This window comes from Pleurodeles waltl, chromosome 12, assembly GCF_031143425.1.
Source record: "Pleurodeles waltl isolate 20211129_DDA chromosome 12, aPleWal1.hap1.20221129, whole genome shotgun sequence".
Classification (NCBI taxonomy): domain Eukaryota; kingdom Metazoa; phylum Chordata; class Amphibia; order Caudata; family Salamandridae; genus Pleurodeles; species Pleurodeles waltl.
Genome location: NC_090451.1, coordinates 671,521,689 through 671,544,790, shown reverse-complemented (window position 1 = coordinate 671,544,790; position 23,102 = coordinate 671,521,689). Strand labels below are relative to the sequence as shown.

The 23,102-nt window shown below is 41.6% G+C and overlaps 1 protein-coding gene across 3 annotated transcripts in view; it reads right to left on the bottom strand.

Annotated features, from left to right (window-relative positions):
• LPL (lipoprotein lipase) overlaps nucleotides 1–23,102 on the bottom strand; it is a 57,785-nt gene that overhangs the window by 20,100 nt on the left and 14,583 nt on the right. For all 3 annotated transcript variants that reach the window (XM_069218572.1, XM_069218571.1, XM_069218570.1), the window contains exons 4-5: nucleotides 9,951–10,130; nucleotides 8,945–9,056 (exon numbers count right to left, since the gene is read on the bottom strand). In XM_069218572.1, the coding sequence (XP_069074673.1) occupies nucleotides 8,945–9,056; nucleotides 9,951–10,130 (292 nt within the window). The remainder of the gene's footprint in view (nucleotides 1–8,944; nucleotides 9,057–9,950; nucleotides 10,131–23,102) is intronic.

Sequence of the window (23,102 nt, the reverse complement as noted above, 5' to 3'; positions counted from 1 at the left end):
GTTAGTGCTAGGAAAACAAAAATTCTTAAAATCTGCAAAATATGTGTCAGATTATGGATTATGTGGGAAATGTGGCAAGTCTATAATTATGCAAAAATCGCCGGGGCTGCACAATCGCATTATCCCAGTGGCCCTGCTTATAGGTTGAACATCAAACCTCCTTCATGAGTTTGGATTATCATCATCTTTGTAGTAATTTAAGAGTGTGCTTTGTACACACACCTCATACCAGCGTATTATGAAAGTAGATTTTTCCAGAGATGATAATGTGTAACATATTTGTGTATATTTTTTTAGTGCATTCGGCTGTGGTGGTGATATGTTCTGTTGTTGTTTATTGCCGCTTGGTTTTTGTCCTTCTTTGCAATGTGATGTTGTTGTGTCGTACTGTGTTTGTTGTTGTTTTGGTGTCTGTTTTGACTCTTTAATTGTACTCTGACCTTTTGTGTTTTCATTGTGCTATATTGCTTTGTGTATAATATTGTGTTATGTTCTGTTGTTTACTTTGCTATTCCACATTTCAAACCACAAGCAGAACATCTGTAAAGCTCTTGTGACAACCATTATCCACTGTCAAAGGTGGTAAAATAGCCCTGCTCCAGCTCTTGAACTATGTAAGGCATGAGTCAGCCCAAAACTTTGACAGAGTCCTTGTTTCAGTCAGTGTTTGCAGCTCTCACTACACGTGAGAAGGCCCATAGTGGCCTGTGTTTTATAGTTACATCAAAGATAGCTGAGCGTGAGGACTGGAGGTGCCAAACATTCGTAGAAACTCAACCCAGGGAGAATTCTCTTGTAAAAAAACCCATTCCATAATCATTTCCAGTGTTTGCAGGAAACATCTGAAGCAAATAAACCGTACCAGCACTCTGGCCGCCCCATTCACTGAAAGACTGTCTTCTCTATGAAATAGCTGAGAGGTCACAAACACAAGCTCTTTAGATGACTAAAAACCTGGCTGGTACAGAAAGGCGACAATTTCTGCACGGTACATGCACAGTGGCCCCCCGGAACCAACTGAGGACAGAATAAGTTGATTGGGTCGTGGGAAGTGGCAGCCAAACTTCAGGGGTGCAGTCCTGAAACTGACAGTCTTTTAAAGGCATCCCCCCTCTTAGGGCCCCGTTTTGCATATAGGCCAGCCCACCTCTATAGGATTCAAGTCAGACGGTATCAAGAGCAAACCATAATGGGATGTTCCAACACTGTGGAAGCTGGAGCTCAACAAAAGTGGTGCACGCTCACCCAGAAGCCGTAGGTGGTTTTCCACCCAGGTTTCCTGCTCTATCAGTTTCCTTATTAACCACTTTCAGGGATTTAGGCCACAAGGAAGCATGAGCTGCAGGCACTTACAGGCATGTGGCACAACAGGAAGTTGCAGGGCCTGTTCTGTGCCGCATGAACTTGAAGCGGCTACTGCACATAGGTTGTGTCGTGAGTAGCTGGAAGCAGGTGCTGCCCTATGTACCAGTTAAGCATGTGGTAGAGAAGGAAGAAATAGATCACATCAAAACCTGCGATGGATCATGAACCAATCATTGTCCGCAGGGGTGGTGTGCATGCGGTAAAAGGCGACAACAGCACTAACGCGCCACGTGGAACAACAGTAACCGAGAGGTGGTCATAGAATCTTGGGGTGCAACAGGATTCTCTGGAAATTTCAGGAACCATTCATTTGAAGTCGCTGCTTGCAAGTTGACAATACAAGGCGGGGCCTTTCCTCAGGTTTGTGCATTATCTCACTGACTTGCAGATCCTCTAATGCAATGCAATGGTTCCCAGTCCGTGTTCCGGGGACCCCTAGGGGTCCGCGCAACCTCCGCAGGGGGGTCCGCGACTACTTAGAAAATTAAATAATATTGACAGATTAGGTCCAACAACTTTCAGTAATGACTCAGTGGGGGTCCCCAGATTCCAGTAAAGATTCAGTCGGGGTCCCCGGGCTCCAGTAATGATAAAGTGGGGGTCCACAGAAATCAAAAGGCTGGGAACCACTGCTCTAAGGCATGGATACTCACAAACAATATCCCACAGGCCAAAATGTATGGTCTGCGGCAAGGCCGAAGGCTGCATTGATGCCAGCAGGGTGGGGGTCAATGTGGTATAAGATGGGTGTGGGAGAAGCGAAGCATGTACATGGTAAGGGCTGTGACTGATGGAGTTATTGTGAGGGTCATATTATATCCTTCCTATGTCTTTGTCCTCTTAATTGCCATTATGTGACCGAGGTTGCTGCACCACACTCAGCTCAAGGTTTTCTGGCATCCCTGAGCCCAAAGTAAGTCGTGCCTTCATGTGGTTTCTGCCTACTACCCACACTCTAACCTCATGGCCAAAAATTAAAGACAGAGCATTAACTATGATGTAAAATGTAAGATTGAAAGAGATACCTTGCACATGTGAAACCAGAAATGTTGTGCTTAATACCAGCTCCACCACTTGACCAAACTGTGTGATCCGAGGCAGTTGTGTATTTCACTCTGCCTCTTTTGCCTTTGTTATCACATATGAAAGCACCCTGAAATACAAAAGTTCAGTATCTGCGCTGTAGAATCCTTTCTCTTATGTTTGGTTAAAGAAACTATTATGTTCCAAGTACAATAAGATCCTGTACCTCGCAGAGGGTACATGTGACAAATGACTTGTCTCTTGGTTTACTTAATGGTGTTGTTGGCACAGTGATGGGAGGCATGAATGTTTCTAGGTTCATGTATGAAAACCATGCTTCTAATGAATGCCTCCCAATGCAGCGCTATAATCTTGTGTACTTAAGTGAAATGCTTCTGCATGTTAATGAAACACAATTTTGAATATTGAAGAGAGTTTATCATATTTTTACTCGTTTGTTGCTAGACTCCTTTTTTGTTTTTTTCCTTTAGTTTAGTTAACATGCAAATAAATGATTGCCCCTTTAATAGGTTTTTAAATGTTAGTTCTCTGCCAAGTAAATAGCAGCTCATTGCTGCTGTTCAGCAGGAGGGGACATGTAAAGGTAGGGGGGGGAGCAAGGGTTCCGGACCCTACTTTGAGTATCTCTGCTCTAATGAGTGTTTCAGCGAGCTGTGAACCAATCAACACACTTGAAGAACAGGGGGTGTGAGTGTGGTTAGCAGCACAGTGACCTTGTGGAAAGTTCCTTCACATCTCTGTAAACCAAAGGGCCTAATGTATGTCTTGGCAGTGCGGATACTCCATTGCAACTGCCATGGAATAGCCGTACTGCCAAGACTATGGTCCCCCCGCCTGGTTTAAATGCGGGTGGAGCTCTCGTTTAAGCACGGAAAAGACTATCCTATCTCCCCCATGATTAATCCCCTCAGACGGAGTAAAGGCTGTCGAAGGTTGAGCTCTCATTCTGTCCACCTAATTTAGAGGGTGGAATTAGAGGTTGGTTGTCACTGTCTATCACCTCCAGGAAAACCCTGGTAGTAAGGGGCAGTAAAAACTACACAATACTCCCCTCCCTATAGGAAAGGACTCCCATGCCGAGGGGAGAACTGTCTTTTGTATTTTCAAGAAGAAAATCCTGCTTCAGGATATTATTTTTAATTCTTTTTGAAAATAAAAAACAAAACAGTTTGCCATACGGCTCCATCGCGGTTGAGGAAGCCGCGTGTGAAACCGCGAAGGGAAATGACAGGAACCGCCGTGACTGCTGTTCCTCGCAGTACTTTTAGAAATGACCGGCAGCCTGGCTGTCGTTTCATAATTTAGCGGGCAGAGGTGCAGTCAAGGCAACATAGAAAATTACTCCATCATCGGGTCTGCCAAACCTATGTCTGCCAAATGATAAATTGGCCCTTTTGTATTTAAAATTGTGGGTTGTAAACTCGGATGTATTACCAGAAATTGGTGATGAGATTGACTTGTGGGGCTCAATCAATTATAACACAACTAATTAATGCGGAAGCAAAGTCGGATTTGTAGCATTACAAATAATACCTGTACAGAGAAGTACCTGTCAGACAAAAAACTGGAGTAAAAGTAATTGCAGAGAAATAACCATACGGAGAAACCCTTACGGAGAAAAGAAGTTTCACAAGAACAACTTAATGGAGAAGACCCACAAGAAAATATAGTTTCAGAACCTATATTTAGGGTGAAACTACATCAGAGAAATACCCTGTTAGAAACTTTCCCCACAAAGAAAAGCAGTTACAGAGAAATGCCTTTGCAAAGAAATGACAATAACGAAACCGCAACAACAATGTTTCATTAGGAATATTGCTACAAGGAAACACCTCTGATGAATGTATCCACATTGAAAATGTATTTAATCCACTGTCTCTTCCATTTTCATTTACCCTGATTCCAAACCTAACCCAAGGACTTCATAGTTGACTGTGTATAAATTATGGATAAGCATAGTTTGCCTTTGAAAATATAACCTCCTCCGTTGCAGGAGCAGGGGCACTTGTAATGGGTGCATGTCCCTGACTTTGATCATTTCGATTCCCTTTGTTTCTGGGGAGCCACCAGAAGGACTTCGGTGAGGGTGATTTTACCACTTCTGCTCTCTTCAGGGTCTCAAACCACTCTGAGTGCTGCCTTCCTGCTCAGAAAAAATAGGTAGAATAGGCAAGTGTTGTCACTTTGGGCAGAAGGAAGGAGAACTTAGTGCTATAAAGTTGCATGTTTGATTAGCAGCCATTTTAATGCAGCCTCTGTGATCAAGGGAAATTAGAAAGATGCCAAAGCTCGTATAATTGCTGTGCTGCTACCAGAATATAATAAGAACTAACATAGTGAGCCTTTTGGAAGGGGTAATTTGAATCAGGCAACCTTAAACCCATCATTAAACTGACCTGGAAGAGAAGGGACGCAGCCACATTAAATTCATTTTTGTCCCTACTCGGGCGACAGCGGAGTCACCCACAGAAGTGCAGTAGTGTGCGGTGACCCCATTAAAAGTTATAATGGTTCTTCTCAGGAGGAGAGGTACAATGGCCAATCCCCCCTCCATTGATTATGCTGCAGCTCCTGTGAATTTGGGCAGTGGGAGCATTAGCTACTTCACAAAAAAGGGGTGCACTTTGGGGTCCTTCCCCAACCCCGTTGCCGTGCTCTGGTGTCTGCTAATCATCTTCAAGGGTAAACTAACAATGGGATCATTGATCAGGATCTAATGCGGGTGCAGTGACTCAATGTCTGTCTACAAGTATTGTCTAAATATTTGTGTTCTTGCAGTGTAGTTTCCTGATGGAATAAAGACTGCCTTTTGCAAATGACACAACCAATAGATATCCACCGGTAGCAAAATTCACCTCTGGGCATTGCTTATGCCTGTATCGAAAGTGGTTAAAACTGTAGGATATGGACAATCCAACACTGCTAGGTATCTGCATGCATGCATGATCGCATCTTTTCCCACTCTTTTCTCCTACACCTGTGCACTTGTGAAGCAATGTGCTTACTGTGACATGGTCTGAACCATATCTGCCATAAACGTACAACATCATAACAATTTCCATCTATGCCATACTACAGGGGCATAACAGAGACTCCTGCAGCCTCTGCGGCCCTGGGGGGTCCCTCAACCCTTCAGGTGGACGTCCCCCAACCCTTCGAAGGGCTAATTCAGCCCAAAGCCTATGCATATTGATGAGACATTGGAGACTCCCTGTATCACTTTCTGCAGGCCCCCCACCTTATCATTTTGCATTATGCTTCTGCCACACTACACTCAACTCCCTTCTATCCAGCCATATGCCAGCATCTAATGTTTACCTGCCCTACCTCTCGCTACTTTTGGCTACATAGTCACACACAGGCCTAGCGACAAAACAATAGAAGCACAACATCAAAACGCTACCAACAGAAGCCACATGACAGACATGCTTTTCCATTCTAATTACTCCCATGGAGCATACTACGCCAGCACAAATTTACTTTGGTACCTTCTTTGGAGTATGAAGCACTACATAAATGCAACAACAATAACTTGAGTGAGTGAAAATGGGAGCGTGGGACGACAGCACATGCGCCATTCTGTGTCCCATCCCCTGTATTGGAGACTGTTGGGTTCTCCTTTGGGAGACATTCTATTCTTGATCAGGGTTATAGGAGAAGGTCCTAGAGGATACCATCATCTTCCACCAATCAACTACGATAATGAAGACTCCCGAATAAACTCTGAAAGCTCTTTAAAAGATGCACCAATGGCAGACATGGATGAGCACAACAGGATACCAAGCAAAAACCAGCAACCTTGCTAAACAAGTACGCAGCGATGGTGGAACACACTAAAATCAAGGTTTCACCACAGCGGTATCCCTAATCAGTCTTATGAAGATACTTGAGAATCCAATATCTCACAAGGAAAAGTTCTCATCATAGAGGTTCAAAATGATAAGACTAAAGTAGTAGAAAAAATCTCACTATAACAATGTCCAGTTGGTTGGATTCCCTGACAAAACTTAATTAGGTCTTTGAAAGAATATCTGTTACATCTTTTCATACACCTGCAAGGTCTTTATGTGATCCTGAATGATCCCAGAATCCAGGTGCAATGATTTAAACTATGTCTAACGTGTGGATGCAGATGTGTCTTCTGGCCGCTATCTAGGTTGGCAACAATTATCAGGAAGGTGCTGAGAACGTTTTAGAAAGAAGGATGCCTAAGACAAGTTCCTGTTAGTTTCCTTCCCATCAATGATTGTCTACTTTTTTGGAGACCACCTACAACCTACACTGATAGATACAGGACATATTGATCATTTGATATCTGGTTATACACTCTTCTTGTCTGTTATGACAATCTTAATAGGTTCCAAGGCTCATAACTTGTTGAAGTGATTAAGGCTAACTATGGGTAAGAAATTAAAAATAAAAATGAGCAATTTGTTTTCTATTCTTATTCAGCTACAATGGCCTTGTTGATCTTCTTTAAAAAGTTAAACAGAGATGTATATGCTGTGAAGGAGGAGCGGATTCAGGTTCTCAAACTCAAGCACATCCCCATGGACGGGCTCCAGCCAGAGTTCCATTGAGCGTACACATCCCACTGCTGTGTTGCTGCTGGAAGATTACCAGGAGGCATCCGTGAAGCAGAAGAGCCAGAGACTATACTTAAGCCTTTCCTAATTCTTTTATAGAAATGCTGAAAATAAACTTTTGGCAAGTGACCGCAGTTCCTATTTTTTTCTAAATAAGCAATGACATCCAGATACTTGCTAAAGGGCTAGCCAGCATATTGCATTCAGATATCCACTCACCAGTTAATGAAAACCAGACAATTTTCATCCCTTAGAAATCCTTGCTGTTCACAAAGCAGATTCTAACAACACCCACTATTCCCGTGGTATGCTTAGAAGCATCCAAATTGTACAAACCGCCGATAGATCTGACCCAATGAACATATTTAAAGATATCGGCGGCTCTTGTCTATGTTTTCTGCCTTGAGAGTGGAAGGGATAGACTAAAGCTACATCCTGGGACCAGTTGTGCACCATCCTCCAACCACCTCCCTTGGGATGCAAAATCATACTTCAATGTCTATGGTATTCATGCTGAGCAAACACAAATCTTTTCTTGCTCATTTGTTATGCCCCAATTTCTAGTTGATTGCTATGAATGGGCCTAAAAGGACAATGCAGTGAAATTGGCAAAAGTCTCAGGTGTTTACAGATGTGCATTAGAAATAGCTAGAGATAGCGAGATGAGGCTGAACTGATCTAACTGATACCTTAACTTGGCCGGGGAGCCAAAAGCTGCAATCGAATAGGACTGCTGGATTCCATGCTGGATTAAAAATTGACGTGGGCTAATAAGTGCAGGCCAATCGGGCAGTTGCAGTCCGTGCCTTGTCTTAGAGGAGGATCTCACTAACAAACCACTGGGAAAGTCCACATACCCAGCTTCCAGGAGTTTACTTCTATCTGGTAATGGAACCTTTACTTAGTTTGAGTGTGAATTGCGCAATGCTAATGTACCACTGGGTAACAAAACCATTATATGCCAGAGGTTGGCAAGCGGTTGCATGCAAATGTCGAGGAGGTAGGGAATGGTAGCAACCTGGAGGCATTTCTCTTTACACTTTCCCCATCTCAGATCAAATTCTCCAAATCTGTCAATCCCTATTTTGAGCTCACATTTGTTCATAGTAAAAATTGTCAATGTGCAAAATTCATACATTGCAGGTGAATGTTTGCACTTCATCGTGTTGATGCTGCAATGCATGAGACCTTTCGACAAGTTCACCTTTGAGCAAAACAGGTTTTCACACAAATTTAGGACGCTGTGGTTTTTACTCCTACAAAACCCGACTTTTATAAACTCCTTCCGAGCTCCATGTGAATCATGAATTGGGCACAAACAGGAGTTTGGGCACAAATTAGCATTTCGAGTTGTGTAGGAAAACCCACACAGGAAGTAATTTTCCCCCATACGCCACCCCAAAAGTTCTCCAGTGTTAACCTGGGAAAAAGCCAACTGTGAAAACATCTAAAAAAAGAGGATAAATATGGAAACTGAGCCAAAAGTACAACTGTGAGCTTTATGTCACATTCTATCTGAATGCTTATGTAACTATTACTGTTGTCTGAGGCACCAGAATGTGCTTGTTGTGTGCATTACTGCATGCAAATAGGGGTAACACATAAAAAAAGCCTAGAGGATGGGGGGAGTCACCATTGTAGAGTAAACACTAACACTCTTTTACTGATGGTAGTTATCACCTCTGCCAGGCCATTGCTAGCCGCAGCATTTTCAGGATGTTATGCAGCATCCCCAGGATTAAGTTAGGTGGTTCTGCTCTATTTTTTCAATTAGTGGAGTATTAGGAATATGTGGTAATCAGGCTCCCACATATTCCCTTTATTGTCATGGCAATTTAAATTAGGGTCCTACTTCTGTGCCTCCAATAATGGTGAGATTCATTTGGTACACAAGGCAGTCTTGCAAGTACTTTAGGCAAGGTACACCACAATGTCATTAGTGCTCTTACCTGTAATTCTTTGAACTTTCTTTTTAGTTAAACTCCCTGCAACACCAGCAGCATGTGCACCAAGACTATATCCCAACAAGTGAACATTATCGACTGGATAATCAAACTCCCCCTTGGAAAATCAAAAAAGAAGTTGCATTTTAGAATGTACCCGTGAATTTGTGGTTATCAACTTATAGATTAAAACAGCATTAATAAATACGAGGAATTTACCAGCACAAATATACAGTTTTTTCATCAGACATTGAGGTTAAGGGGGACTATCTCTTAGAAATGTGAATAGTCTGTGAGTGTGGTGAGGCTTTGTATTGTACCAATGCATAGAATATGCAGATGTTACAGATACATGTATCAGCCTTCGGGATCTCACAGGGCTTCGGGTCCTGCAGGCCCGTGAAGGCCTTCCGTGCCTGTCCAGGTGGAGAAGCTATGACCAGCCTTGGGTCGGAGTCCCAGCTGGCTGCCAGCCCAGGGACCTTAACCCCAGCACAACGGGTTGTATGCTGACCTTCTACGGGTCACCAACCAAATTCAATAATTTGCTTAGCAGCTGCTACTAAATCCTAGGGTCTCGGTATTCTTTGGCAGGTCAAACTGATTTTCTTTAGAAAATTTTAAAAGAATGCAATAGGTCTGCCATGTATGCAATCACTATCACATCTTGCTGTCTTTGGAGATACATTTTGTTACATTGAACTAAACGCTCAGCAGTCATATCTGCTATTATGTAACAATGTAGCAAGTGCAAATCGCCGGCATCCCTCCGCCGCCAGTAAACTGAGTATTATTTAAATGGTAATAGATGTTAGTTACAGGATTCAGACATGCAATATTCAGTGCCAAAGTCCTAGGAAATGATACAATTTTTGAACAGCAGATATAGCTAAAATGTTATAAGGGTGGCCACGAGGATACGAAGACACGGGTTAAGACACAAATGTGGTGCTATGAATCAAACACAACTAGGTGCAATATGACTTCCCCCACAATTTTCCTAGGCACTTACCTCCATCCAGTCTATAAACTTGGCAACATCCTGTCCCACCAGCTGAGTGTATCCGGCAGACACCGGATAGTGCTGCTGGGCACGGCTGAGCCAGTCGACCACCACCACATTAGAGTCAGGCTCTCGCTTGTACAAGGCAGCTACCAACTTTGGTACCCAACTCTCGTACATTCCAGTCACCTGAAATTGATAAACATTCCATTTGTGCTTAAAGATGCAGGAGAAGAGGGGTAACCAGATCTCAGGCATACCTTTAACTAGTAGATCTATTTCAACAAGATAAGAACTTGCCTGAAAATATGCACTGATTTCGTGAATCCATTTTTTTATATTTTCAAAGAGGATCTCTTTAACAAATCCCTGATAAACATAATCAAGCTAAGTTGGAAATGGTACAAAACTATTAAAGGTATCAAATATATAAAGACTGGTTATTCAAAAGTGAAGTGGCATCATCATTAAATTATCAAAACCTGCTAATTACTAATACGCATATTCAACATAAACGGAAATTTGAAACACCTTACTGAAATATACAAGGATAAGCAACACATCAAAACAAAGTATATTTTAAGCTTATGCAATAGTTTACAAAACAGTAAACTGTGGCAATCTATACATTGAGGCACCCTATTCAAAAAGTGTCTGTATCGAATTTTGAAAGGATTTAAGTGTTGTTTATCTATATACACAGTGTTTTGATTATGCATGTGTGAAGATTTTATTACACATGTGAAATATAAATTATCACCCTACCCGAAGTTTGGTAAGTGTCCGGCAATGAAAATGTTTAATCCCTAATATACTTTTTCCTGAAAATGGGCAATATTTCCGAACAAGAGCTATATTTTAATGTAGATGAATGTGCCATTTTGTTACCAGTTAACTTTAAAAACGTTTTCCTCACAACTTTGAAACTGTATGGAAGTTTGAGTTTTTTTTTTTATTCAAAGGAACTTAAAAGGAACACAAAAGCATGATTTTAGAGGGAAGAATAGGTAGAAAAGTTTGCAAAAGCCTTTAGTTATAGCAGCATTTAGAACATTTTGGGAGGTTGTGAAGAAAAACTATGGCAACTTCTCGTACCCTAAATTTCAGTGACCTCCAAATATTCACAAATCCAGGTCAAAAGCTCAGCAGTTATCTTGGGCTCAAAATGGCTTTCTATATACGGATCATGTCTTTTCAGAGTATGGATCCCACAAGACCCACCACTACTCCTGCCCTTTGTGGTCCTCTGAGTGAATCCCATTGATCGTGGTACCAACCTGTGGCCGGCATAAGTCTAATCATCCCAGTGATTAATTAGTGCCAGTTGCTGTAGGCAGTGGGCACCGGACTCATTTTCTGATATTGCAATAGTCAACATTCTGAACTAAATAATACTGGTGGACGGTATGTGAAACTCACTGCTGTGGAATACCTCATGGGGTAGGTCCCACATGAAAAAGACCTCAGGCCTGCAATGACACAGGTGCTACAGACTTCAGTGCTAGCAACCTGTGTAAAATGGGGGCCTCTGACCAGTACATCATCAGTTGCAAGTTCAAGGTCAAATAAATCCAGGTGCATACTGTCTGTAATTCCTTCTCCATCTTTCTTACTCTAAGTTGTGTATACTGGCCATCTCTGCATCACTTCTTTTTCAGTCTAACTTCCTCTTTATTCAGGATTCAATTCTTTCTCCATCTTACGCTCATCACATTCCTTGAATGGCAATTAATTTGAATATTTCCCATAATCCGGTGATGGTTTCAATCTCTGTGATTATGTTAACTTGTATAATATAAGAGGGATATGTGTAAAACGTGCTGATTCCACTTTATTCAGAGCTACACAAATATTTAAAATCAATAAATAAGATAAATCACAAACAGCCTAGCACTAATACAAACACAGACAAAAAAGCCTAAGCCCAACCTAAAATGGTTTACACAACATCTAAAAGAGCAAAATCTTGAACTGTGGTGTCAAGAACAGCCCTGGTGAAGATCCCCATAATCAAACATCAGTGGAAACTAGCTCATGAGTCAACACCAGAAATGGCGTAGGACAAAACTGAAGAACAAAAAAAGTTTACAAGCAAATGATATTATCCACTATCAACATTTAGCTTGTCAGCTGCTCACTTTGCCCCTCCTTCTGATTTTCAGTTGGTGACAAGACTTAAAGGAAATGGAACCTGCATGATTTTTTCTCTACTGAGCACCTACTTCCATGCTTGTCATCATGGTCTGAGAAGTCATCACTTGGCACTCTACACTTCTAGCACCGTCCAACAAACTTCTGACATAGTCCAACCACTTTCCCATCCTGTAGTTGGGCACAGTGAACTCTTGATCCAGAACAGTGGCCGAAGTGCATTAAAAAAAGTATGGGAATTATGATGCTGCATGTAGTGGGTTCGGGGTCAGTGAGCGTGGGGGCGGGGTTAAAGGTGTGGCTAAAAAGCAAAATATTCTGACTTTTTTTGGTCTTTCACAGTCAGTTAGCATCATATAAAATCACAGCTTCTTAAATGAAAAATTGTTATTCAGTGGGAATGCACTAAGGTATTATCAAACATATTTTTAGTTAATGCACTGCAGAGGTCTGTGTGTAACTAGAGAGCCAAGGAATTAAATCTTGGTGCAGTGAAGAATAGTGACTTGTGTATTTTTAGTGCTACAAGGTCAGATCATGTGTGAATATGTAATTAATTATTTTAAACTTGCATTACACACAGTATACTAGAGACTGCTACAAAATACCCAAAAGGTTTAACAAAAAACAGTGCTTCTGAAATATAGATTTTAGTAATACACTGACTGTGGATAATGCAGTTTTTTGACAACTGACCCTTCAACGCCTCCAGGAATAGTAAGCGCTATATAAATACAATTTCAATTAAAAACACACACTTCAAGGCTCAGTTGTTAACTCTTTGCACTCCCACTCAAAAATAAATGTTTGTCATCACAAAGCTTTAAGTGATTCCGTCGATTAAAACCAGGGCCGGCTCCCATGTGTCCTTTACATTTGCAGATGACCCTATACATTTGTAGATTAACTTGTTGCGTTTCTTTCAGGAAAGCAGGCACCCTGGCAAGGAGGCTTGTTTAGCTGTTTGCTTGGCTTTGGTTTCACAGCACTGGATACTCACTGCATGACTCTTAGGCTGAAGCACTTAAAATATCGGAATTAACCATCCTGGGAAGGTTGTCTTTTTACAAAAAGTAGGGGAACTGTTTTTCATAAATCTGAAAAGTATGAGCACTCCGATCCCACCCACTTCGACCTCTGATCCAGGAGCACTTCGGGAGGTCCGTTTGAGATATTACTTGGCATGCCTACTGTGAACGAAATCACACCTTCTTCAGAAAAACTGGGGCACCGAGAAAAATTAAAAGTCAGTGTGTGCAATTTGAGGTCCCAGTTCTTCTGGAAGGCACCTGGATCAGAAGCCACTATTTATTTATTTTTTTCCCAAATGTACAAGTGTATGAATGAGAAAGCCAGTGGAAACATTAACTCCTTCAGTTCCTACCATACTGCACTCTTTCCAAACCAAACCACATTCCATCAAACGCAGTAATTAGAGGCTTAACACAAGGAGGCAAGGCAAAATATAAAGACTACATAATTAAAACAAGGGGTGGTCTTTTTCACACACTGCTGAGCTGGCACTTCATAACATCAAATAGTTTTACTACAAGAAAGGGGGCACAGCATAAGGAATACCGGTAAAGGAGATTATCCTACATATTAGGCACTACCCCCACCCCCCAGTTAGTTTTCTATCAGGGATAACAGGGGCATTTCATAACTTCTTTAGGTTGCTGTAGGGAAATGAAAACCTCATCCCAGGTGAGAACAAGGCCTGCCTGGTCCAGGTGAGGATGCTGATGCTAAATTATGAGCCAAGCCTAGTACTGAAAGTAAAGTCTCTAAAGCCATTACCTTGATGGCCACAAACAAATCATCAAGGTCTGGCCGCATCAACTCAGCAAACTATAGGAAGTCTCCAGTAGTTCCAGAGGGAAAGATTAAAGCCCACTGATATGCACAAGTCTGGAACAAAGCAAGCATATCAGCACTTCAGCCCAAATAAGTTTTTGCTGCTGGGTGACTCCTTATCGATGAAGAAAAAGGGATCATTTTTAGAATATTTCTTCTGATTTATTGTCAACAGAAGCCTTCAGGTCCAGCCACTTTTAGGGTGCAAGCTCATACAATAATCAATGTGTGACCTTGGTGCTACATTTGTTGAAACTGTAATGAACCACCAATAGCAAGAAGTTAGGCTGATTTTGGAGATTTGGGCAAGGTGATTTGTCTCCTCACAGTGAGTACATGTGAGACCACCACTAAGAAGGGTTCAGTTGTAGAAAATGTCTCTAGTGATGCTTTCCTGCTATAATTTTCTTGTCTTTACTAGTTTCTGTTGACAGCCACAGGCAAAAATGTGGACCTACAAGGTCTGAGGGGGAGGAATTTGCTTAACTAGGTGCAGAGGTAGCACTGGCCTACACCGAGAGGGGCTCAGTTGAACAAAGACTTCAAGTGTTTGTGTGAGCTGATTCTGTCCTGGCCTTTCTGGAGCACTGAATGAGATGGGACGCTGAGGGATGTGGTCATGGGAGCACTGTTTGAAGCTCTGAGTTTGAAGCTGAGTTGTGTCCCCCTGGGTGGTGTACTGTCTGGATTGGAGCTTCGGTGGATCATGGGACAAAATAGTTTATCAGTAATTAACCTATCGATGGAACTTGTTTGATTAGACCTTTATTACCTCTTCCACAGCCCTGCCCCTGTTGCTCCTTTACGTATGGTGCAGTAGGGATATTCTGGATTGATATGGGGTTGGAGATCGGTAGTTCCTCGTATTTTTTATTTTTATGTGATTGTCGAAAAAAGTTACACTCAATGTATTGTGGAGGGATTTTGCTGAGTGTTGTCACAGACACAGTGGTCCTGTTATTGTATACTTTTTATATTATCCAGAAAGATTTCAAAGAAAAAAAAAATGGAAATTTATGTTCTCAAAATCCTCTAAGAACTCCTCACCCGGTGTAAAATGTTCTTTAAATACTTTTATCAACGGACAATTGCCACTGTCGCAATGTGTCCTAAATACAAACCATTTGGAGTGAACACTGAGAATCGGTTTGGGAGAGGACAAGGATGGGCCTGCAAATAGTTTTTATTAATGAGGGCTACAAAAAAAAAAACTTCTGACGAACCTGCTGTTAGAAACAGATGTCAGCCCAGAAAGGACGGAAGATGATGTTTTTACATCTGTCACTCATCTACCGGCCATTCCTAATCCAAAAGCAGGTATCCCTCGGCACTCCGACTGATGTAAAAGACTGAACATACAAGCTCCCCTTGGAAGGCAGCTAAGAGTCAAAGGCACTAAAATATGCACTGCACTTGGTCAAAAGTCATCTTCACTATATCCAAAGTTTGAAAGGGTTCCTTCTTAGACATGTCCATAATGGACAGATATTGTCTGTATCTAAATAGAAGACCCCCCAAGACCTGTGCTGATTTGTGCCTGCTTCCTCCATGCATCGATGCATGTCCCATCCATGTGTTTTCATATCCTTTCCAGATCCTGAATCCTTAGCCTCTAAACAACCTCCTGTGATAAACAAAAAAATAAGTTTCACCGTACTAAGGAAGAGAGGGGTTTACACTTCACCCACAACTTGTTTCACCTGAGAACAGAATTTGATTGGGCAGAAGTCGTGTGCTTCCACTGAACAGGAGTGCTTTGGGTTGCATTTTGTGGCTGTTAGCAAAGCTTATACTCAGTACAAATAGGACTGAGGGTTTTGTATTGGAAGCAAGCCAATCAAAGGGTATATGCCCAGACCTGCCAACTAAAACAAAAAATGGGGCTGGGACTTGAAGGGGCGCCGCCTCGTGCCAAGAAGTACCTAAGGGGCACTTTTGCTCCAGTCCCACCTGCAAACCCCTCCTAAAAAAAATATATATATATTGAGGCTGGTGCTGATGTCCTGGGGTGTTTTTCACACCCCTTAGTGGAGTTTCGCAAATCTAAAAGTGGTTTTCAGCTCATCTTCCCTGTGACCGTGTGAAAGGAGACGACACGAATGAGTTGACAGGTCTGTAGGCCTGGTTGTCTCTCTGTATGTATGCATGCACATATGTAAAACCTGCATGTATGTATGTGTGTGTATGTATATATATATATATATATATATATATATATATATATATATATATATATATTTATATATATATATATATATATATTATATACAATACCTTAAGTATGCTTGCGACTGCAAAAGCCACAGCTAAGGACTCACTGGTAACCCACTTCAGCCGGTGGGAACAACTTGCAAAGTGAAAGCGCTGAGGGCGGATCACTTTCACTTTGTAAACAGCTGCTTCCGTCATCAGCTTTTCCCTCGATGAACCGTGTCCTTCTCGATCCAGGGCAGCTGTGCAATGAGTTACGGGTTCTGTGACCCCTGTCACCCCGGGGGCAGCACGGCTGCAGCACAGTGAGAAATATGCCCTGGGATGGATTTCTCCTGTTTCTTGCAGGGCTGCGGCCCGGCGTCAGCTGCTGAGGTACACAGGCAGTGATAGGCTGTTCATCTAAAATCACACTATTACATCAGATGCTGTAATTTCGCGCCATTCATTCGCTGCAAAAATAAAAAAACAATGCAAATTGTGGGAACAACGCAAACTTCAGCACGAGCTGTTGATCTTTGTGGTAGTTCTTGGCGGTGTGGGAGTCTTGTATTTTACACTTTTTTTTGTCCAAAATAAATCACATTTCACCCTGGATTCTAACGCCAAATCCTGGTTTCACGTAGTTATACGTAATCTTGCACAGTTTTCTCCTTAATGACGCACATTTGGCACACTTCGCACACCATTTTAGTATGAGTGCTCATTCCTCGTCAGCATTGCTAACGACTACAGGCACTGCCAAAGCCAACAGGTCTCCCTTTTGAAAAGTGTGGTTGAGGCCCTCCCGGCCGCGGCTTCCCGTTTATAGTCACGCTGTAAACAAACTGGCGCTTCAAAGGCAATTGTGCGCAGCTGAGGGTCGAGGTGTGCGAGGCTGTGACAGGGACATGCGGGGACTCTCGGGGCATCCCGCGAGGCTTCCCAAGGCTGAGTCCCACTGTCCCTTCAGCCAAACTCTGCCTCATTAATATTCATGAGTCGGCCTGCGCGTGCACAGCGCCCCTCTATAAATAACCTGAGGTGGTGATGGCGCAGTGGGAACGCAGGCCCACATCTGGCTGCCTCTGTACAGAACGATGGACACCTGGGTTCAATCATTGGCAACTACAAAGGGTTCTGTGAACTTCGCAATTCCATGCATTTGTTGTTCAGTTTTAAAGGTCAAAGCTTCAAAAGTAATCAGTTCCGCCAGTTTCAGAATAAATGCCTGATGTGAGGCATCAGCGTACAGATATGTGTTCGCACGATAAAATGTAGCCAGACGTGAGCTTTGATGCATTCTGGGAGATGTAGGAGCAGAGCTTAGCATCAGAAAAGCACTGTCTGAAAGCAAGGTTTAATGCCAACATGCAGCGAGGTGGCAGCCACGTGTTTCACTGCTCGGCACCCCTAAGCATTTTAGTTTCTAAACGACATTAGCAGCTGCTGCAAATTATTTTTTGTAAAAAAAATTCTCAGAGCTGCAAGGGTGAATGGCGTTATTTGTGTGCAAGGACCGCTTGGGTGTGCTGGTAAAACGTTTTTTTAATTTAGTAATTTTCCCGGATGGAAATTAAATACAAAAAAATAGTAAAAATAAAAGTGGTTGCAGTCTTCCCTCATTTTCTAAGTCAAAAGTGTCCCCGCGTTGGTCCAGACTGATGCCATATTTAATGGATATGCAAACTGAATGCATTTGTAAACATTACAACCTTAACAGGAATCATTTACATAATCTTGGATTTACCTGAACATGTGCCCTAGATCTGGCTCGATTGGACGTACGTTAGACACCTGCCTGTTCTATGCTGTTAGGGCTAAGACTCTGTGGAAAGTGACTGTTATTTGATAACTGCTTAATATCTTTGTAAGTACAATAGCTTTGCTATTGATGAGGAAGCCAATGGAACAAGAAGTGCTCATGCACTCTGATAAAAAAACTCGGAAAAATGAACATAAGAAACAAAGAGTCATGGTCATAATGTGCCTTTTAATTGAGAATACATTTCTGCATGATGGCTCAAAAAAGATTCTAAACATGACCATCTCTACTAAGGCAGGAGTGCAGTTTCTTTTTTCTGTCTGTTATTGTCATGCCCAAGGCCGGTCTGTAGCAAGATCCCTCCCAAATTTTGAGGTTAGCTGTCATATATGTACATGATGAATTAGGGTTCACAATGACAGGACGAGCCGAGACACAAGGAAAAAACAGCAACGTCACTATACACATGTGACCACCCAAAACTCAGATATCCCTGTAGTAACATGTCTGTCACCTTCTGCTTGAGACCTAGAACATCAGAGGTATCTTGAGGCCAGCTTTTAACAATCTCTATTCACACTGAGAAACAGGGTCTAATAAGCTTTTGTGTCTGCTCTTGGGAATTTTCCGTCCTCCCTGAGTTTTCTCTAGTACAGTGGTTCCCAGCCTGTGGTCTGAGGGGCCTGGGGGCCCCCAAAGCCTGTTCAGGGGGTCCATGACTGCTTTGAGAGTTAACCAATATTAACAGATTAATAAAGTGTATATAAATAAAGTGCTAAATGTACAATTGAACATTTTAAAATGTACTGTAAATGTCAAGGAATTTGAAACTGGAGATTACAAATTAAATTATTTTCCTCAAATTGATTTGTGGGAGCAGTGCGGGTGCATCAAACAGAATATAGTATGGACGATGTGTGGCTTCAATTGAATTTAGGAAAGCTCAAACCTTCCTATTAAGCTTTAAAAAAAATTTTATTTTTTTATTGCAAATTAAATAAAATGTGTTATCATTTGTGTATGTGTTTGATGGAATGCTTGTTTCTGTATTTTTTGTGTATTGTTTTGCGGTTCAAATCATCCACAATGTTTAGGCCTGGCTACCCAGCTTCCAGTAATGACTCATTGGAAAGTCCTCGGATTCCAGTGATTTAGTGGGGGTCCCTGGGTTCCAGTACTGATAAATGGGGTGAGGGGCACAGAAGTCAAAATGTGGGGAATCACTGCCCAAGTACACTTGTGTTATAATTTTACATGTGTGCCACCCCAATCAAGTTCTCTAATTATATAGATCACTTGCAAGATTATTTTATGTGTATATCTATAAAACATTCTAGTAGGGACCCGGCCCTCCTGGCTCAATGAAGGCACCCAGTCAGTCAGCAACCTGCCAATTGGACTGCAACCCCAGATACTCATCCTGAATAATAAATAAAACATATTCATGAATTAGTATTTTAACAGTTACAGTCACACTAGTGGTTTCTTATGTTTTATGCTGATGAAAATGAAGGAAGTAAAAGAAAGTTGTAACAAAATTGGATGTAAGTGTTTATTGTTTTCTTTAAAAAAAAATTCTGTATAAATTGTTGGAACTTTTACTAAAGAATAAAAAAACAACTATTTCACTAAGTATTTTTCAGCTAAGTAAGTACTCGGCTTCAGAGGAGAACTTGATAAATTGTTCTGTGTATTAAATATTTGGTACACCCTAGTAGTGGCAGAATATAAACCGGGGGGTTCAAGGTTTTGTCCTCCTGCGTACTATTCAAAGTCTCCAAAAGCAGTTTTTGGTGCGACCTTTGCTACCTCTTGGCTTAAGAATGTATCATTCAATTTGTACGCTTGCTAAAGGTGTAGTTTTCTTCTTTGCAGCCATTGGTCAGTGGTGGCACATTGGAACAATAACACGTGGGCAAGTTGCCTTGACAACTGAGTTTGACGTGTGTGTGCTCTAAGAAGCTTAGAAAAATAAAAAGAAGTGAAAAGGGCGAGTTTTTGTTAGCTTTTCAATTGGTCCTGAACTTAAGCCTTTGGCTTACATACTGGGGCAGAGCTCCTACTCATGGTTTTACTGAGTTCGTTATCAGTAGATCTTCGAAAGGTATGAAGAAACACATTGTAAACACCTACAATCTACAAACGCATGTGAAAATGATCTCCTCTGCGTTATGAGGGCACATTGTGAACAGAATGTTCTTAAAATAGTTTCCCAAGATTTTTACTGCCATGGCTGGAAACTGCATCCGGTTGAACCCCTGTTCCACTGCCAGGTTTGACACTAAAACACTTTATCACCACGAGGATCTTAAGTGCCAAAGGTGTTCCGCATTCTGCAAGTAACAAATATGTATCAGATCACCCAAAGAATGTTAGGACACATTACCAAGGTTCATAGAAGTCTTTGTGAATAACGCGTCCATCAGTTTCACAAAGATCCAATTGAATAATCATCTGAACTTCTTGAAAATAATTTTTTTTACCTTTGTAACTCTAGGGTGCCTGCCTTTTCTGAAACTTTCAAAACCAACACAACGTTTTAGGTAAACCTGCCCTCTTGGTGTAATAGGGAGCATTGTTCATCATATACCACCCATCTGATAAAGCTAGAGTTGGTAATATTGCCCAAAAAGTATTAGTTTAGTTAAGATTGTTAAGATTTTTGTTAGGGACGGACCATACTAGTTCAAGCATCCACTACAAAGCCTAAACCACAGATGCTCTTTAGAGGGTAGACATTTGGATGTGTTGCGACAATAATACGAAGGAATAATCAATATTTACCTGGGTTCCATTCAAATTCAGTGTAAGTAAATGCTTATTTAGATATCCTGAGAATCTGGCCTGGATTTGGCCTGCCTGGACTGGCACATGGCTCAGAGTCATGTTTTGTGGGTTTGCACCGATTGTACCAATGCCTACAATATTGTGCACTTTCCCATGATTCCTTTAGGCCAGAGGGCATCATAGATTGTTTCTCATTTATACTTATTGCTAATGCGTGTCGCAATACACTTATTTCTTTGCATTTATGATCATTATTATGGTTTATATTTATCATGACTATTGACAGTGTGCTTTTACTTCTATAATTATATAGTATCTTTAATAGTGTTTTCATTTATATATAGAAAGTGTATGTGTAAAATGCCGAAATAATTCTCAGGTGCTTTTTCTCATGTCACATCAATAATGACTATATGTTTTTCACAAACTGATGCATGCTTTGATTCCAGTACTTTTGTCACAAGTAAAACACAGGCAGAAAATAAGCTACACTCCATTTCTTCACCCAGTGCTTGGCCCTTCTCGGCCATGGTCACACATGCCAGGCAGCCGCCACCACAATAACTAAATCATGTTATTTTAGTGCCAAACTATGACACAGAAGGCAATGCTATACTTACATATAAGTACATCTTCATAGACCCTGTGCTTGTATCGCAAAGAGTCTGCTTTCCTGCACTACTAATTTCATGCATTAAAATATTTTCAGACAGTAATGGGCACAGTTTGTGCAATAACTGAAAAACAGGCAATGGTAAAGGCAGTAGGTCTGGCTTCAATATGACAACGCATTTAATCACTGATATTTACAAATACCGTTTACATGCGTTACATGCAAAAAGTTAATTTAGCACAATAAACCAGAACTTTTGGCTGTACCAGTGATGGGACAAAAAGTAGAAAAAAGGATTAATTCTATACAAAATGGATACATGAGATAATGAATGGAATGTGACAAAGTGTGATGATTGTGTAAACTTTTCATAGGTAAAATAGCCCATCATACATTCCATTTGGTGCACTTCCTAAAAGGTTGAATTATACACAAAGCAGCCAATTGCATGTGGTGAGAGAGTTTTACACCTCTGGGAAGGAGGAAAGTACACTCTATGTATATGGTAACCATAAGTACCAGACAGCAATGCTGTTAAGCCAGACCTAAAAATGCTTCTTGCACAGGACACTGCTGCCAGCGTAAACTGCGCTCAGAATTGATAATTTGGTCTTGAGCTGCATGCATAAACCATAAAGTGGGGCCTGGTCTGGGGTGAAAACATCCTGCGTCAGAAAGAAACGTGCGCCTACGGCACGCGTCCACATTTCCCAACCAATCAAGCAGCAAGGAGGCTGAGGTCGAATATTATTATTGGTTCCTAAACCAACCACCAATGTCCAGCCAGGAAAGCTGCTTCCCCCAACAGATTCCTCAACATTCCCTGTGAACTCACTCTCCTGTGCCCCGGGAGGGCACAGCACACAATCACACACGACAGTTGACTAACTGCCAACACACCAGAGCAACACTCCTGTAATGTTGTGTCTGGGTATCTGTAACATTTTCCAGCAAGTCATCAGAACTCCGGTCTATTCCTGGGCATGCAAAGCGTACAAGGGGAGCAGCTGGAAAAAGAGTCCTCGCTGCTCAGTAGACCACCACAAATTTCCTGGAACACCAGTGAGACACGCACGAGGTGAACCAGTGTTAACGTCAAGTTCCCAGGTCCATGTGTCATGTGCTTCTCCAGTCCAGGTTTCTTCTCTGAATTATCGGATTTATAGTCTTGCTTATGCTATTATAAAACAGGAATTTAATTCCGCTGAATTCAGCGGAAAAAAAATTGGACTGGAGCAGCACATCACACATGGAATTTGGAAAGTTGGCAATGATGTTGCTGTGAGCATTCTTGATTTTTTTTTTTTACATTTTTAAGTGTGTGGGAATTACAGTGCAGCCCTTTGGGATCCCTAATGGACTACTTTCGCCACTAGGGGCTAGGTGCCTCAAGGCAATGTGTGGGTTCTCAAGTACGCTGCATGTTTTCATGATATTTGGGAACTCCTAGAACTCAGTGTTCCAGCAATCTAGGCATGTTGGCGCTGAAGTCGTAACAGAGTGCAAACAATATGCGACATAATGCACCACATCTTATTCGATTTACATTAGAACCACAAATTTCACAGGAACGCAATGCAGTAAAGTTATTTCTGCACTTCAGTGATATTCATATGGTTGCCAAGTGACTAATGTCATCAAGGACATCCTGCCTCTGTGTAGGATTTTGATTTAACAAACTGATGCATTATGGGAGTTGAAGTTTTGGTCAATTTCAATTGGTTAGACTAACGCAGATGAAAACAATGATCTATAAAAAATGATCAGGAGAGGAGATTTGACTCTGCTTGAATGGAAACTT